At 43.0% G+C, this 19424-nt stretch overlaps 1 protein-coding gene across 3 annotated transcripts in view; it reads left to right on the forward strand.

Moving 5' to 3' along the window:
• FGD4 (FYVE, RhoGEF and PH domain containing 4) overlaps window positions 1-19424 on the forward strand; it is a 199028-nt gene that overhangs the window by 135015 nt on the left and 44589 nt on the right. For all 3 annotated transcript variants that reach the window (XM_019544638.1, XM_019544640.1, XM_019544639.1), the window contains exons 2-4: window positions 1633-1797; window positions 13353-13536; window positions 17997-18483. In XM_019544638.1, coding sequence (XP_019400183.1) covers window positions 1633-1797; window positions 13353-13536; window positions 17997-18483 — 836 coding nt within the window. The remainder of the gene's footprint in view (window positions 1-1632; window positions 1798-13352; window positions 13537-17996; window positions 18484-19424) is intronic.

Raw genomic sequence — 19424 nt, forward strand, 5'->3', positions numbered from 1 at the left:
AAACTACTGCAAGAGTGTTTCAGGCTGGACATAAGGAAGAATTTCTTTACTGTCCGAGCCCCCAAGGTCTGGAACAGCCTGCCAGCGGAGGTTGTTCAAGCACCTACATTGAACACCTTGAAGAGCAAATTGGATGCTTGTCTTGCTGGGATCCTATGACCCCTGCTGACTTCCTGCCCTTTGGGCGGGGGGCTGGACTCGATGATCTTCCGAGGTCTGTTCCAGCCCTAATGTCTATAAAATCTCCCAATGACCTCATGAAGGACTCCTTTGAAAATTTAGCTCCAGCTGTGATTGGCTTCTTTTATTAAGAGGTTCTTGTTAAATTGGTAAGGTTGCAGGAGGAGTTGGTTGTGGGATGTTCACTGAGGGTAAAATATCAATTGAATGAGAAGGAAGAGTGAATGATACTGCATTTCAGGCCCTACGTCAGATGTTGTATATACCATTTAATCTCCTCTAGTTGGGATTTCCATACATTGCATTGCCAACCTCAGTATGAAATGCCACAAATCTTTGTGGTGATTGTACAGCCATTTTTTCTGATACAATGCTAATTTTAATTTTGAAAAGGGAAAATGAGGCAGTGATAATGGGGTGTGAAGTATTTAATTAATACTAAATATTGACAGATCTCAACAAGTTGTGGACAATTATGCTTCTGGAGCTAGTCACAAAATACATTAAGACTTTTTAATTTCCTGCTAGCATGTTATAATCATCAATATATTTTTTGATATAATGATGCTCTGTATGTGGGGTTTTGTTTTTTTTGGTTGGTTTTGCATCAAGCTCTCTTTATGCAAGGAAAATAACATACTGTCCTCTCTAATTGGCAAAAATCACATCCTGTTGGAAGGATCTATAATAGCAAGCTTTTTTCAGATGCTTATAATAGACTGTTTGGAGAATGAAATAAATTGTTAAATGAGAAAATGCCATTATTAAGACTTTGTACTTGCCTTTTCATTTTTCTGTTAGCTTGGGTTATCTGACAGGGATGCCTATATGTAGATCTAGGTAAGTCAGTATGCTAGTTTGACAAAAGTAATTGTAGTGAGCAGGGCCGACTCTAGGGATGTGCAGGGCCTGGGGCAAAATCGACCTGTGTGTGTCCCCTTTAACACTGCATGGGGCCCATGGGACCCCTGCAAAGGGAGAGCATGGGCTGGGTCTTCCCTGTATCTGGGTAGGGTTGGGGGTCTCTGTGGTGCTTTTGTGGTGTGGGGCAGAGCCACCAACACCAGATGGTCCCTATGGGAGGGGCCACGGCCCTGATTTGCCATATCCTAGGGACAGCCCTGGTAATGACCAAACAAAAGTTGTTCTCTTCATTTGCATATCCGAAGTAGCTAATGCTAGCTGATTCAGAAGCATTTTGGTGATCTCTTAATGTGACAACATAGCATCTTTTTTATTTTTTAAATAAAGCCACCTTATTACTATTTGACTGAAGAAGAATACATTTCTAGGACAAGACACTTTACTGTGAAACTCAGGACTGCCTTCTGAAAAACAAAAATTCTATGTGGCAGTGAAATAAAACATATTTTACGTTTAATAATAAGTGTATACGTTTAATAATCCCTGTAACTGGCCATCATTTATGCTTTGTTTTATTTTATTTTACAGGCAGCAGCGTCTGTCCAAAGATCCTTATAACTGCTAAGCCTTGTCCAGCAAGCAACGCAAACACACTAGTCAAGCAGAATGCATGCAGTGAAGCGGCTCAGGGAATAAATGGAAGCGTGCCAGTTAAAAAGTCCCCATGTTCAGCTTCTAATCCAAAGCCACAAGGTAAATACAGACTCAAATGCTTTGTTTCAATGGGTTGTTCTGCAGCTAATTCTTCACGCATATTTAAAAAGTAAAAGGGAAAAAAAAAACCCTGTTGAAGTAACTGTCCATCTGAGGGCCTGGACAGATGACAGAATTACCCCACTATAATGGTATCAAAAAAGCAGCGGACAAAAGATAAAAAATCCTAAACCAAAGTAACTTCCTATGATCTGAAGCAGGGGTAAAACAATGAAAGTTATACTGGTTTAGGTTTTGTCTATATATGTTCATCCTAGGTAGTCATTTGTTAAATACTGCCTGTTCTTCTGCCATGATGTGAGATGCCATACGTAACTTCCTACTTTGTGTGACCCACCTTGAAGGTGGCTCAACATCTGTCTGTTCTTGATCCTCATTTAACCTACATCAATATACAGAACTGATGTAAATGATAGCAGAGTGTATCTTTCTGTCTGTGATCTAATACAAGAAAAACACCGGAATAAAAGAGCACAAATGAAAACAAACATGTTGTGCATTGTTTTACTGAATCTTAGGAAAATAAGGCCGGACCTCAGGAAGTCCTCAGGTCCACCCCCTGCTCAAGACGGGATCATTCCTATCTAATCCATCCTATCTAATGTGCTTATATAGCTTCCTGTGAAGTGATACCAGATCATCTCCACATGGCTAGAGGGCAATGCTTTTTAATCACTAGGACATACACAGTATTTAAATAATGAAAAGCTGTGCCCACAACAACTCTGAGTAAGGATGCTTGGGCTGCTACAGACTTAAGAGATCTACATAAACTTTTTTCCTCCTAATGCTCTATGACTTCCTTTGCATCTGTAGGCAAGAAGTTCCTCATTTGGCCCAGACAGTGTTTGTTGAGAGTGAGTTCAACAGCAAACCCTCTTGTGTGTTTAAAATAGTAGCAATGGTATTTTTCAGTGGAGTCCTGCTTGTCATGACCTGGAAGAATGTGAACTTATAGCTGACCTAGACCAGTGGTGCTCAAGCTTTTGGCCATGCAGGCCAGTGAGTGGCACAGGACCTATCTGTGGGCAAGTCTTGGGGTCTAGTATTGCCCCCTTTCTGCCTGCGCACTGGGATTGGATCCCAGGGGCTGGCTCCGCGTGCTCCTGCTTCACACATACTAGGATTGGGCCTGGGGGGTGCCCATGTCGCCTTCTCTCCAGTCCCTCAAACCAGGATTGGGCCCACTAGACCGGCACCACGCATGCCCTGCCCTGCATGTTGGGATTGGGCATTAGACTGAGAGCACAGGCCTCGTGGTTCCCTATGGGTCCAGAGACTTGGTAACCAGGAAGTAGTGCCACCATGCCCTCACTGCCGAATTCCCAGACCCACGGGGAGTCTCGTGGGCTGGGTAACATGGCATTGTGGGCTACACCTGGCATGCAGGCCAGAGCTTGCACAACTCTGATTTAGGCCATGCAGTTGAGTAAAAAGACTAGTGGTAAAATGAGTCTTTCAAGTTCTGACAGCTGGAGGGGCTGGAGGAGGAGCTGCAAAAGTACATTTCCCTCATTCCTACCAGGGATTTATGCATTCACTACAGATAGCTTTTCAGGTACAAGTTGAGTTATGACATCTAACCTCAAGTCAGGTTTTGCCTTGTTTTGTTTTATTAATCTATACTTTAATATTAAAAATTGTAGCCAGGAATGGTTTTACTGAGACACACATTTGTTCATGGTTTAAATGTTGCATATGCTGATAGTAACCAAAAACCATTATCACCTAGCTGTTTGGAGACCATCTGTTTTAGTCAAGTAGGTGACTACCCTTAAGTATCAGAATGGCTAAAATTTAGGTGCTGAAAACTTAAGTGATCCAAATTGATGCCCCAGATTCTATAGCCTGTTACTTGGGGCAGTTAGAAAACTGATTATGTAGATTTGAATCCCCTCATCTGAGGATTTGTAATCCAGGTGTCCCACTTTCTTGATCCAGCAGTGCTCAGCCTCTGGTCCACAGGGCTCCCCCTGGGTCTGAAAATTTGGCAGCAGGGGAGAGGTGGCAGCATTAATTGCCACAACTTCCAGAGCCAGATCTGGTATATACAGCTGGATGTGACGTGTGGGATCCATGCTGCATGAGGCCTGTGGACCAACCCTGCCCACCAGGATTCAGCCTATGGACTGGCCCCACACCACTCATTCAGCCTGTGGGGCTGAAAGGAGAAGGACCATGGCTCTAATTATTATGCTGTTGTGGAAAAGCAGGGCACCACCATAATTTTTGAGCTAAATTCAGTGCTGTTTTTGATGTAGATGTGCCCAAGTCTTTGTAAGCTTAGGGAACTTTGCAACCCAAAATAGAAATGCCTACTGAGTTTTGTGGTTTGTGGTTCATGGTTAAGCTTCATCACTCTTTGGAACTTAAGTGCCTGAATTCTACTTAGGTCTAGTTTAGGGGACTACAGAACCAACTTGGATCTTGCCTTGGCCTCCAATTAAGAAGCAAATTCATCTCTTTTTGCTTTCTAAGGCCCCTGCTACATGTTATGTACATTACACAATAAATTTAGATCAGCCACACATGCAAAGTAATTTATCACATGAAAAAATGACTATCCAGTTATAAAAAGAGTCTGCTTGAAAATGAGCAGCGACTCCTATAGCTTGTTTCTATCTAGCTTCAGATTGAATGTGTAGCAAAGCCTTAATAGACCCATGCCTTCCTCACAGGAATTCCCATTGCAAGCAGCACTAATTGGAAACTATAATGTCTTTTGCCTGTGCTGTTCCTAACCTGGAGATAAATACAATGTTCATTCTTTGCAGTAGTGTTCCATTACACTTCACCCTGCAGTTAGGGAAAGAAATCTATAGGGGTTCAGGACAAAACTTGTTTTATTTATGAAGCACAAGATCAAAATAAAGCTGTGATCTTATTTATAGAACTTTGATAAAACATTCTTATTTACAGTCAACAGTACTAAACGGCATGTATAAACATTGTCCAGCTAAATGGCTTGTCTGTACTGTTCAATGGCATCCTGTTGTAATTTATTCTCTGAAAGAAGGCTAACCATAATATTTTTTTTGAAAATCATCTTTTTTCCTAAGAAAAAACATAAATCTTTACTAGTGGGTGAAGAGAGACTAAGCAGCCTGATTTTAATAACATACTGTAGATTTCAGAGCCTTTTAACTTTTAGAGAGCTGTTGTATAACATTGAACATGATTCATTCAGGTAGTTTTGCTGCTCTTTCATCAGTCGTCAGTCTGCTGCCTGCATCTGAGAAATACCTACTTCAGAAAGTTGCACTTGCAGGAATGTTTGTAGGCTGAGAAGTGATAATTTCTTAATGTAAAATGGATTTTGTACCATGTTTTTTGGCATGCCTGAGTGTGTTGTCTTCTGTATGTTTTTCTCTCTGAAGGCAGGGATTTTTTAGGGTGATATCTTTTATTGGACCAACTTTGTAGTTGGGATAGAGTTAGACACACTTTTGAATGCAGGTCTGACTAGAAGGTTTCTCTCTAAATACATGCAAAGAATCAATTTATATAATTCAGGATTTCTGTGTGAACCTTGTCTGTGATTTAAATGGGCAGGCAGGGTAAGGAAATTATGTGTACATTTATGTGAGCCAGTTACACTGGTGGGTTGCTCATGTCAGGAGCTTGGTTTCTTAGTGTTTAGGGGTACACAGATAGCCAATTTTTAAGGAGGCATATCAGCTGATACTGATCTGATTTTTCAATAACCAGCCTGGCAGCATGGAGAGCTGCCTCCAGCTGGTAAGTCTGGTGTGGTGGAAGGGGAGGGAGGAGAGGAGGAGCTGGGGTGGCAGATCAAGGCCCCCGCAATGAGGCAGGAGTGGGGTAGGGGCTGCGGCAAGCGCTACTCAGCCGGGGTGGGGTGGGCACAGCACAGAGCTGCTGCTCATCCAGGGAGGGGCACTGGGGGGTGGGGGAGGTGGCTCCCACCACTGTGTGCGGCTCGGCTGGGAGCCGTTGTTTCAGCGGCCTGTCCGGCGCTCGCCTGCTCATTCAGGAGGGCATGGGAGGGACATGTGCCCCTGGATCTGTGTGAGGCTGGGCAGCACCAAGCTCTTTGGGCCAGGGCAGGGCTGTACTAGGAAGGGGGCTACAGGAGTGGGGTACAGCCACAAATTTGCCATAGTCCCCTCCCAGCACAGCCCTGCCCCACTGGGAAGAGCTTGGTGCACAGCCTCGGCCCCAGCCTGCCCCACTCCGCGCAGATCCAGGGGCATACTCCCTTCCCACCCACATGCCCTCCCGGACAAGTAGCGGGAGTTGCTGGATGAGCAGGCAAGCACTGGATGTGCTGTCAGCCTAGTGGCTCCTGGCTGAGTGGTGCACAGTGGCAGGAGCTGCCCCCTGGACAAGCTGCAGCTCTGCCCAGGCCCACCCCTCCCCGGCTGGGCAGTGCTTGCCCCAGTCCCTGTCCCATTCCTCCCTCATCGTGTGGGCCTTGATTTGCCACCCCAGCCCCTTCCCTCCCCCCTCCCCTTCCACCACACCAGACTTACCAGCTGGAGGCAGCTCTCTACGCTGCTGGGCTGTGCTCCTTACTGCCTATGCTGCACTGTGGCTGTGCGCATGCACAGGCCATTTATCAGCCAAATTGTTAGCCAGATATGGGTGATTTTTCAATCTAGAAAATTTTCTTTATGTTGGTGCCGATCCAATATTGGACCAATGTATTGGTGCACCTATATTACTGTTGTAGCTTTAGCTGACAGGTGTTGTACTTTTATTTTAAAAAAACAGCAGAAAAAGTTTTCCATATGTTTTTTTGGGAGGCTGCTTTCGTCTTGCAAATGTTAAATGTCCCTTTATATTGAAAGGAAATAAAATCACAAATATAAATTCTAGACCCCGGGTTTTTTTGGTTGTTGATAAATTAATGTTATTTAATGATTAATCTAACTGGCTAATATTTAGGAAATAAAATGAGATAAAAAGAGAAGAATGAAAAGAGACGTGTGTGATATAATTCATCAATATAGGTTTGCTCATTTCGCAAGGTAGATTAGTGTTAAGTTTTACTGTCCAAAGTTCTACTTGTTACCCAAGACTTGGATTTGAAATGAATCATGCACTCTGAACCTGTTTTTGTTCAGTACTGCTCTTTGGTCTCTGAGGATTAGCTTAAATCTTTGGAACCTAATCACTCACTGCATACCAGTTCTGGTACAGACAGATCAAGTGAATAAACTGCTGCCCAGAATAGAAAAATATAAAATTCTTTTCCTTCGATTTAATTTATTTCCTGGCATTTTAAGGAAAAGGCAAGGTTGCTTGTCTAAGAGCACAAGTAAAATAATAGCTTTTGTTATATAGCATGGGCTTACAACAACAAATAAGCACAGCGGTTCATAGATCAAAATTCAGTTTTTAATGTAGTTGGGGCTGAATTCATTAGTTATTTTGAGATGTAGACTGAGTGCCTTAACCTGAATGGGAACCAGAGGAGGGGGTTGACCATGCAGGCTGGATCACAGAGGAGGCAGGCAACCAAAGTCTATGCCAGCTGGGCCCTATGCATAGTTTTGCATTCATTTTAAAATAGAATGGACTTTAATGTAGCCTGGAAGTGGCAGATGCAGGATGACTGGCCAAGTACCCCTCTGAGAGGAAGAGACTAAGTTCTTTCAATTCAGCTGGAGGTGAAACATGATGCTCCAGGAAAGTGGAGCACACAGCTGTAGGTTAAGAATCAGCTCTCTTGGAGCCCTCCCTAGGGCCTAGTTAGTCTACAGCAGTATGATATTCACCCAGACAGGAAGTCTTCAACGCTTAACTAGAACAAAACAATGCAGTGCATCTGCCCAGCAACACAGGCTACTTTGAGCACATCAGACCTGTCCTGGAAAACTGGACCTTGAGTTTTAATCAAGCTTAAGGTCTCAGGGCTCACCTTCAAGGGAAGCAGTGACCTTGGCCTGGCATAGTTAAAAGAATACCAGGGTGGAGACTAGTCAACAGTTTTGCTCCTCTGGCAAAACTATGGGTAGATTAAAGCTAGTCCTTGCCTGAGGCAGGCAGAACTTTCTTAAGAGGGATTTTAAATTTTAAACTCAAAGCAAGAGCTATGGGCCATTGCAGACTTCATCAGCTTTCAGTCCAAGTACCTGGTGCAAATTGTCTAAACAATGTGAAGCAACAACAACAAAACCCTGCTGAAACCAAGCATTCTCTCCTCACAGGAAGAAAATAAGAAAGCAAAGCACATCTGAAGGATGTTTGTCATACCACTTAATGGCCTACTAGAAATAATTTGTATACTACAATCGTGAGTAGTATACCGTAAAAATAGACCAAATGGTTAACTTCCTTTTTCCTGCCGCATCTGGATTGCCAGAAGTATAATGCACTCCTGCAGCACAGATCCATCTAGCCAGATTCTTTAGACAGTCAACTTGAAACTGCTGACAGTGGGCAAGGATGTACTTATCCAGGGAATGTGTGGGGTAGATGCTTTCAAATATTAACATTTTCAATTCCACATTCTCATTGAATCAAACTGTTACAGTACAACTCTTCTGGCTAATATCAGCCAGAGTGGGAGAAATTTAAAATGAACAGAAGCCTCGCTGTTTAGTAACGAGAAAAAAAGGCAAGTCAAGACTTCTCTAGTGAAAGGACAGTAGGTGTTGGTGTGAAATCTTTGGGGTGGTGGAGCCTTTATGCCTATTTGACCTTTTCATAGTGGTACTTCCTTCTTCGCTTGCACTTGATTGCACAGCCAAAGTACCCTACATTCTGATAACTGTTTTGGTTAGCCATGTCTGGCAGTGATTATTTCAGCATAATGGTAGGTTTCTCTGGGCTGGATATGCAGCTTGCATCTCTGGATGGGCTTACAGCTTTGCAGTGCAGAAGCTCAGGAATTTTTATTGTTGAACAGTGCTTTCAATTATCTGGGTTGACTTACAATGGTTCAGTACTTTCTCTTTGTTTTTCAATATCTCTACTCTCTGTACACAGGAAAATAATCTGTGATTAAATTGAATTGTTTCAGAAGGTAGATAGAAGGAGGAATTAATGGAATTTACATATTTTTCATGGTCCATGTTAAATGGTTCACCATATTGGAAGGCTTATATATATTTTAACTGTCAGATTTCTCCTCTTTCAGTGGCTTTCTGTGATCCTTTTGAAACTGGTGTATTTACACCATTCTTATCCCCAAACTTCCACAAAGACCTTGATTTATAAGAAAAAAACCTCATATTAAAAACAGATTAAGGAGATGAGATTAAAAAACACGTGCTTTTTTTGAGGACTGGGATGGGACTTTGATTCTCTCACAGTTCTTCTTTTCAGGTTGACCAGGCATCCCAATGAGGTAGAATTGTCTCCAGTTCAAAAGAATGGTTTTGCTGCTTCTCCTAATTCTACTGAAGCGATGACATGATTCACATTGGCCAGAAGGCTGTTTGAACACTTATGCTGGATACCTGTTTGGGAAGGATTATGTATCTGATTTTATTCCAGACTGTGTGTTGGACCCAGATAAAAGAAAATATTTTTCTGCTTCAAGCATACATACCTTTTACTTATTAAGCACTGTGTTAAGATCTTCAGCTTTGGCTGCTTTTGTGAATACTCACTCTTGCATTGACTGTTTATCAAGTAGATGACCTCTCTAATTGCTGTACAAAACACATTGCAGTTGCCATACAGAATGCATTGCAAGACATGTTGCTGCCCATCTGTTTAATTCTGGCCAGTAAGTCTACACAAACTCCCTTTTCCTTGTGATCTCCTGCCCCAGGGGAACTGGAATGCCCACACTCAATTATGTGTCCTGCTTTTTCCCAGCCAGTCTGTCTCACATTTTTCAGCTGTCTCATCGCTTTTGTGAGTTCAGTGAGCTAGCTGTTCAGCTCCATGACAGTTATCTCATGCTCATTGGCCTAGATCTGCCAGTCCTTCTATGAACTCCCCGAGTGGATGGAGAACAGTGAAAGAAAAACTGCTCCACAGCACTAAGTATGTGCATGAGTAAACATACTTAATTTCTCAGGAAAGTCTATCATCATGGAAAACACTGGTTAGACAATTATGTTTAGCTTGTTCAGTGTGTATAATGCAGTGATTTTAAAAATTTGATAACATGGGAGTTATCCATCCAAGGCAGATACATTCTGCATCACTCCTGCTCTTGTCTGTTCCTGTTCATAGACTTACCTTAATATCTATAAATCGGATTTTTAAAGAGCCAAGGACAATACATAACAGAAGCTTCTTGTCTCTCTTGGCAAACCTCATCCCTTTTCCCCCTTTCTGTTTGTTCCTTTTCATTTGCCATCCTTTCCTGTTGGTATGAGTGAAGCTATAAACATTTTGGGGAAGACTTGTGTCTACTTAATCTGTTTGTAAAGTACCATTCACACTTGCTTCCATTGAAGCTGTTGCTAAAAGATCATTTGAGAGAGGTCTGTTTTGGGTTTTTTGTCCCCTTTCCTATTGGTCACAGAATTTATTTTTACCTACCATACCTGAATACAAGATACATATGGATAGACTCAGCTGGATGAGATTGATCTTCCTTCCAAGGCATGATTGTTTCCTGTAGGACAAAATATGCTTGCCAGTGTCTTGTTCACAAAAGCTTTTAAGTCGTGGTGACATGACTTGAACTAATTTCCATGGTAAACTGTTCCAGAGCCAGATGATAAACTACCTCAGAGTATGTCTTGTTATGGAAATAGATGCATTTTTAATCATGTCAGCTGCCGTGTACCAGTACCTTTGCTCTTTTTAATGTACAACACATACTTCTTAATAATGCCACCCTCTTGTCTTTCTATGAACCTCTTCTTGGTACTTATTCCCCTGCTGTATTGTTTTCTTGACTGGAAAGATAGGGTCCATGATGTATGTTTTCAGGATCTGATCAATCTCCAGAGGAAGTTTCAAATTACAAGGGATTAACAAACTGGATACTTTCTTTTGTGGATTGGTCCCTCCCCTGCTTGCAGTCAGTACCAAACTAATGCCATTTATTAAAGTGTGTGTACTTTCTGCCCTTCCCTTCCCCACCCCCATATATTTTCTTTTTAGGTTGTTCTTTGGGGCATCTGTGGAATTTGGCCCTCCTGTTTTCTTGCAGAATTGGAGCAGGTTTGCTGTTCTGAAACGATAATAAGAAACAGCATCAGACTGGAGTGGAAGTACTGCTTCTGACACGCTATGAGTGGCAGCTTCAGAAAGAGAATTACATAGGGAAATACTGTTCATTTGTGTCTCTCTTTCTCCCTTGTCCCCACAACTGTGGCTGTAGGTGTATACAGAAGTTACACTTTTTGCCTAATGAAGCTGCCAGAAGTGCTCTGTAGCTGTAATATAACAAACGTTGGGGGCTGCCAAGTGCTTTAAAAATGGTGATGAAAAATGGCATGATAAAATGGCATGACAAGTTAATCCTCATATGATGTAGTATCAGATAAAGGTGCCCTTGCCCCAGCTCCAGCTCTGGCTGCGGCAAAGCCAAGCCAGCAGCTGTGATCTGCTGCTGTCAAAAGCTTGGGGCAGAATTTGGGGGGACACAGCCCTCCCTGTCTCACAGGCCTGGCCCAGCTATCCCTGCTGGAGTCTTAGGGGGAACCAGGTTGGGTCTGCAAGGTGGTGGGGCTCAATTCTCACCCCCCCCCCCGCCCCAGCTCCAGGCATGGCAGCCAGGAGGCAGCAGGCAAATAAATGCCTGTTAGGTTCAACAGCACTCTAATTATGGTGCTTTTGTGTAAAGTACCATAGTTAGAGTGCTGCCCTACCAGGCTACCTAAACATCTGTATATACCCTGAATGACAGTGCTCGCTTATGACATGGCTTTCTGTCTCATACCTATACTGCATAAAACCAGGTCCAGTTACTAATAATCCAAGAAAAAGTGGCTTTTTATAGGATGGGGGAAAGGATGGATACAAACTTAAACTTGGAAATGGTTGGCTGGAAACTAAAAGGCTAGACGTGGAGGAATGTAATGGTTCAGTAGAAGGATTCGGGCTGAGATGTTTGCCATTTAGGCATAGCACAATAATTATTAACAATGCTTACCTGTCCTTCCTATTTTCTTCCTTAGCTGTGGCCTGTCTTGCTAAATGGAGGCTTATGGGCTGCAGTCACAGTCTAAAAAAGACAAGGTAGTAATAGTTTCTTCTCCAGCAGGGTTCGATGATATGGAAACTGGCTTACCTGTGTTTTAGTGTGCCAGAGCCTACATTCTTTTAATTTTTTAGATATGCTGCAAAAGACCGTCTTTTTACTTTAACCTCTTCAGGGAGAAGCTTCCCCAGAGGGAGTCATTTCTGTTGCATTGTTTATACTATGTATTTCAAACGATGGGTGTCTTTGAATATTTATATAGATCTATATCTATAATAATATGTTGGAGCAGATTCTCACCAATGTAAGTGTGCATAAGCCCACAAAAGTCAGTAGAGCTATCACTATTTGCACCAGCTAAGGATTTTGTTAGCAGGTCTGAACTGAAGCTTTCCTGAAGTAAAGATCTCCTTGAATAAATTGTCATTCTTGGTGTGTGAGAGCACCAAAGTTTTGTTCAGGGTGGTGGTGGTGGTGGTGGTGGTGGTGGTGTTGGAAAAAATGACTGAAATGACCTCTGGATGCTGCAGACCAACTAGATTATCTAATTACTTTGGTTCTATTTAGGGAGAGCCAGTGGTTACAGCTTGTTAGACATTGGTTAGTTTCTACATAGTGGATGTCTGGTGCTTTACAGTAAATATGGAAACTAATATACTGATGTGATGATTGTTAAACATTAATTTTCAGTAGGCTTACAGGATTATTTTTATTCCTTTTACTGTGTATGTGAAATCATATAATATTTTGGCAACACAAATTGCCGACTTGTATATTTTTAAAACTCTACCTAATTCTACAATGAGAGGAGTCCGTGCACTTTGAAACTGGACTGATAGCTGTGAGAACTGGTGCCTTAATTAAGAATTCTAAATTGGATGAAAATTAGATCGTTAACACATGCCACATACACTAAGAAATCACTTCTGGAAGTCTCTCTCTTGTCAAGTAAGCCATTGTTGGGATGATTAAATAGCATCTATGCTGTTCTCCAGACAAATGGCCTAGGAAATATACTGAGGATCACCGACCCAATATTTTCCAATATTATAAATATTGTATTTAAAAGAAGGCATAAATTTAAGAACTAAATATTCTAGTATGCAGACAGATATTCTGGCATTGAGACTGCCTGACTCAGACTTCCCCCTTATTAAGATTAGTAAAGTACTCCTTTGGTCTAGTATATTATTGGGCATATAATTCCAAATAGAATTCTCATGTTTTGTTTTATTGTGCACTGCTTCATTTTATGTTTACTATTATATCGTCATATACTGTGTTCTGTTTTAATTTGGTTTAAACTGTAGAACGGATAATCTGACTATGTAAATTAGTAAAAATTATAAATTATATATATGTTGTTGCATACAATTTTATTGTTCATTTTATTATAGTATTTTGGTGAAAGCTATAAATAAACTACTGCTACTACTATATTTTTCATATCTTACAGTGCCTCCAAAGCCAGCACATCTACAGAATTTGTCTTCATCCATTACATACCAAACTCCAAGGCATAAAGCTTTACCGAGATCAAATCCAAGAATGGAGGAAGTTACATCTACCTCTGCTTCTTGTGTCTCAAAAGAAAAATCCAGCAAGGTGTCCGATCTCATCAGTCATTTTGAAGGAGGCAGGTATGTAATGTATTGCCTTGGTAAAGGAGTGGGGAAGGGACAATGTTTCAGTTGTTTTAAAAATCATATTGTTTGCATATGAATGAACTATAGTATGTTGCATAAGTGAATGGGAGCATATGCAGTAGACAGATGCAGCCACAGGGTGTTCTTACTAAAGTCAACAGATGTCTTGAAACTGGTTTAAATGGGAGCACTGTAGTGTCCATAATCAAATGTATGTAAATGACTCTTCAGGTTTTGTTGCTTCTCAGTGTAACTTGTATTTTGTACAAGTCACACTTGGGAAGCAACAAAATATCTACACAGGTAGACATCCTACTGATACATGCTACTGATGTCTACTTGTAGTATTTTATGCTAAGAAAAAAAATCTTTCAATTAAAATATGCTCTATATTATAATGTCTATATTTTGTCACCCTTGTGCTGTAGGGCAGTATTTTTCCTACTGTTTACAATAGGCTTTCGGGTAGTACCTGCGTGTGTGTATAATGCAAATTATTTATGAAGTATTAGTCTCTCTAGTAAAACCTGAAGTAAAATAAAGAATTTTCTTGAAATAATATTGAATAATGTTCATAGCTGGGAATAAGCAATATAAAATCTCCAGGTAACTTTATAATTCCTTATTTTTTTTTAAATAAACCTATACAGGCCCTGCCCTACTTTGCCAATGGGATGTCTAAATCTGTGTGGCCTCTTGTCAGGACAAAAAAGCATCTTACCTCTGATGGCTTCTCTTTTCCTGTCCAGCGTTAGAGTTATGCTTTGACTCTTGGGGTGGGGTCTGCAAAAAAAAAAATTGGGAGACCCATCATGATGACCTAATAAAATCGGAGACCCCGCCCATCTTATGATTTTCAAATCTTACAGAGGACAATCATCTCTTATGGGGGAGGACTCAGCCTCCTCCAGGCTCACCCATAATTCGAGCCCTGATCCTGTTCTGTGGAGGCATATGGCTCTTTGATTTTCTGAGTGGCCTCTTGGCATTCTTCCAGAGCCCAGAGCAGAGAGCTTTCTAAAGGCAGGCAGTGAGAAATACTAGGCTTGGAGAGTCACTTACCGAGTTTCGGCAAGCTGTCGAGGGCCGCATAGGTAGCTCCGCCCCTTGACAGGTGCCCCAACCATGGTCACCATCTTGTGACCAGAAGTCCTGCCCCCTAATCCCTGACCTTTGCCACCAGAAGCCCCTCCCCTTGCCCCAAGAAGTACTCCTTTCAGCAAGGGGGTGTGCCATCTCAGAACCAGAAAAGTACCAAATTATATTCTAAAAACAAAATATCTACAGCATTCGTTAATTTGATTTAAAAAAATATTGTTGTCCCGATGTACATGTGTTTGGGTAGTGCATATAGAGGTGATTGCAGAGCAACTTAAAATGAAGTCTTACTCTTGTATATTGTGGGGGGTGGGTATAAGTTTATGTGGGGCTGTGGGTATGTGGAGTGTGGGTGGGTATGGGGTTGTGGCCGTCTGTGTGTACGGCAGTGTGAAGGGACTGTGGGTGCATATGTATGGTGGGCTGTGCATGTGGGACTTGCCATATGAATACACCCATGCCCACTCACCTACTCTGCCTCTGGCTGCACGCATACACCCACCCATAACCACTCATACACTCACATCCTACCGGGCCAGGTCTGCGCTCCCTGCTCCAGCGATGCAGCCAGGCTCCCTCCGCCTCTGGCTCTCTACCTGGGTGGGTGGAGCCCATGCAGCCAATTGCTGCCAGCCCCCTCTGGGGCACATGTGTAGTTGTGTTGTGGACAGACAGACGGAAGTACTAAGCCTTTTATTATATTAGAATGTTCAATATCAGGGCCTTGTGGCACTTAAGATGTGTTACCTGCACTTGATAAATGCAAGTGAACATACATTCATCAGTAAAACACACACTTGGTGCACTCGTATCATAGCAAAGGTAGGGCTTTTTGGGGAAGAGTATCTCCCGTATTAAGTAAAATGTGTTTGGCTATTATCTAACCACTCTGGAGAGAGAACAAGCAATCTGCTGATTGTTGGTCCCTGCCCCAGAACTGCTCTGGAGTCTTGAACCACTTGATCAAGAGCCTGGGAGAGGGTGGTGCCCTTGCCTCAACTCCCCATGCCTTCCTCTGCTCACTGTCAGAGGCAGAAACCCTGCTCACTCACCAGCACTCTCTAGAAAGGGAAGCAGGCTGGAAGATTGTAGTAAGCATTACTGTGTAACTGCTCAGAACATGTTCTAACTTTTGGTAACGCTTGCTACATTCTAAACACCATATTTTTCCAAATCCAAGACAGCTTTCAGTCTTAAATGACCCCCCAATAATTAGATTCTATACATGGAAAAGCATGAATGGCATGTGCACCAGGTGGCTGGGGGGGCACGGCTGCACCAGCGGCGGCAAGAGCACAGCAGCAGTGGTGGGAGCATGGTGGTGGTGAGTGGGGAGCTCCCACAGACGCCACCAGCACTGTTGGCACTGAGGTGGGGTGGGGTGGTGAGTGCCAACCACAGCTGCTGCCGGCAGTGTTGGCAGCAACCAGGGGCAATCGTGGACCACCCGCAGACACCACCAGTGGTGCTGGCGGTGGGGTGGTGAGGGGCGACTGCCAGCGAGGAGTGCACCCCCATGCGCAGGAGGTGGATGTGCACCCGCGTGCACCCCCTACACGTTGCCCCTGTGGAAAATTGTATATTTGTTAAAATTTTCCATGTAGAAAATCTAATTAGTTGAAGGGTATCTTAAATTTGTCCCCTCTCTGCTGTTATGACAAGGGTGAGGGGGAAGACCCCTGTTTCTTGCTCCCATGCCCCTCCATGCCTGTGTCTGCCCCATTGCCTGTCTTCTGCCGCTTGCCCCCTCCTCTACTTCCTGCCCACCTTCCCTTACCTTCTGTTGCAGCTGCGCTCCTCAGGGCAGTCGGTAGCAGCGCAGCCCCAGCCTAGCTCAGCCCCTGCTTTCCTCACCCACTGCTCCTTCATGCAGCTTGCCCTCTCCCTCCAACTCTCAACACCACACCTGTGCCCATGCCTGCCCTCCATTCACTGTTGCCCCTCCACTTGTGTTCTGCTGCAGCTTATTCAGCAGCAGCATGACCTCAGTCCAGGCCAGCCAGGGAGAAGCAGCAGCAACTCCTGGCTAGGCAGAGTTGGGCCTGGAGGGACCAGCACCAGAGCAGAAGGTAAGGTAGGTGGGTGGGGGACAGCTGGGGAGAGGGGAGCAGAGGGTGGGGGAGGCAGGCACAAGCAAATGGAACAGGGGGTAGAGGGGGCAGGTTGCAGGTTCTCCTTCCCCTCGCCCTAGTCTCCCATGTGCTCCCCTTGGCTACATGCCTCCTCCCCGCTATACAAGCCCAGGGCAGGTGGCAGCTCAGCTCCAGCTCCAGCTCCAAGCACCGGGTTGAAACTAGAGTTGCCACCTGCCTTGGGCTGGTACTCTAATCTAAAACTAGGCTCCCCACCCCTCATGCTGACTTTGAGGGGGGATTTCATCTTGGATTTGAGTACACACCATAAAACTCATGCTAAGTGTCCTATGTGATAAGGCCCCAAAAGAGGGGGTGTACCAAAAAAGACTAACCCTAGTTGTTAAAATCAGATTGTGGCCACAAGTATCATATCGGGGGTGACTCTTTCAGAAGAATACTGGACCTAATCTGGAGTTACAGTTCCTGAAGCCTGAGAACTGTGAGCATTGGACATTGCCTTCTGATACTTCAGAAGCATCAATATTCAAATAAATACTTCCTATATGCATTGATCTATCATGTGCTGCACATCACCCCACAACACCACTCTCCTAATTTAGGGATAACGTGTACACACCCCAGGGCAGAGCTAAGCCTTCCAAATTAAAAAGGCATCCTAATGTAGGAGCATCCAGGTACTGCAAGAAAAGGGACTTGACTCATTTATCACTTTGTTCAGAATAGATCTAGTAGCATGGTTCTAAGAAACAAATTATGTGGAATTTGAAATTTATGTACAAATAAAATGGAAACACACAAGTGTTGCTCTTTGGTCAAGGTAATTTTACACTAATGCAATAGAAGTTTATTTTATGGAGTGTTTCATATCCTAACAATAACCCAAACTAGAAAAATAAGAATAAGAGCAATAATAGATACAAACAGGGGGTGCAATATGTTTGCAGCTGAGCTGAAGAGCAAAGAAAAAATAAGCTGTAGAGGGGATGTGACAAGGCTGTAAAACAACAGCACTAAATAAGTATGCTGGGGCTGATAGGCCTCTAGGGAATATGAGTGTGGCGATGTTAAGGTTTTAAAGTGTATTTGTGTGAAATGCTGAAAGAAATATAGTATTATGACTCATGGGTTCTATAATGTTTCTAGTATTGACAAAGAGAAATATATAATTCAGGAAGTTAAAGTTATGCAATATAAGCCCTGCTCCTAAAATTCAAACAATTTTGTAATGCTATGTTCAACCTTTTTTTTTTTTTTTTAAAGCCCCTCAAGTCATAGTGATTTGAAGAAAGATTCCTCTGTCCTCAACACTGCTAAATCTCAAGGAAGATATGGGTCAACGCCATCACCTCAGCCAAAACTCCTTTCCCAACACCCACTACAAAAGCAGGGAAGAAATAATATGGATCAAACTCAGGTTGTACAGAAACACACAGCCAATGGAGTAGTAGCACAAAACCTGATGGAGTGTGAGGACAATAAGTTACCTGATCATAGCACCAATACATCAGCTCAAATTTCAGACCCTTTAGTCAACAGTAGCTTACTAAATGGGGAAAGAGAAAGCACTACCATAGACTCATTGTCAACTACAACTGCCTGTGAAGGACAAATTCTTAATAGCTGCTGCAGGACTCCAAGCAGTGGTATATTGCTACCATCTGAAAAAGAAACTGTAGAAACAAATATTGATGTAGAGGAAAAACAGAATGATGAACTTGACAAGCAAGACCAGCTTGTAGAAGCAAAGGTAAAATAATACATTAAATCGTTTGTTTATGGCATATTGCTATACCAGATATTTTCATTAGCTGTTTTGTGTGTTTGGGGAAAAAAAGGGAAATTTGGTTTTGTGTTGTTTCTAAATTTGATTTTTTTTTTTTACCAGCTTTGCAAATACATAAAAGACTTATTAAACTTTCAGCAGGAATTAGCATTAAAGCGTAGGTACAGAAGTGAAAAACTTATTGAATAATCAGTGGCAACTCAATCCTCTGCTGTTCTCAGAAGTGAAAATAAACATTGGAGGCTTCAAGACACCACTAAATTGATACTTTTAGGCTGTGACAGTACACCCAAATCTAATCCCAAACATGTACCATAGTGATGTTAACATAGATTTTTGGGGTCAGAAGGGACCTCAGTAGATCATTGAGTCTGATGCCCTGCCTTTGTCAGGAAAGAGCGCTGGGGTCAGATGACCCCAGCCAGGTGCTTCGCCACTCTCCTCTTAAAGACCTCCAAGGTAGGGGAGAGCACCACCTCCCTTGGGAGCCCATTCCAGATTCTGGTAACCCTTACCATGAAGAATTTCTTCTGATGTCCAGTCTGTATCTGCTCTTTGTCAGTTTGGCTGTTGTTTCTAGTTACCCCAAAGGGTGCCCTGGTAAACAGAGTATCTCCTATTCCTTGTTGCTCCCTGCTCCCCCCGATGAAATTTTAGATGGCCATAAGATCACATCTCAGTCTTCTCTTGTGGAGGCTGAAGAGATCCAGATCTGTCACTCTGTCCTCATAGGGCCTTACCTGCAGGCCCCTAACCATATGACTAGCCCTCCTCTGGACCTTCTCAAAGTATTCCACATCCTTCTTATAGTTTCATAGTTTCATAGTAGCTAGAGTCAGAAGGGACCTAGGTAGATCATCTAGTCCGACCCCCTGCCTTGGCAGGAAAGAGCACCGGGGTCAGAT

Source organism: Crocodylus porosus, unplaced genomic scaffold, assembly GCF_001723895.1.
Source record: "Crocodylus porosus isolate Cpor-Errol unplaced genomic scaffold, CroPor_comp1, whole genome shotgun sequence".
NCBI classification, from domain to species: Eukaryota; Metazoa; Chordata; order Crocodylia; family Crocodylidae; genus Crocodylus; species Crocodylus porosus.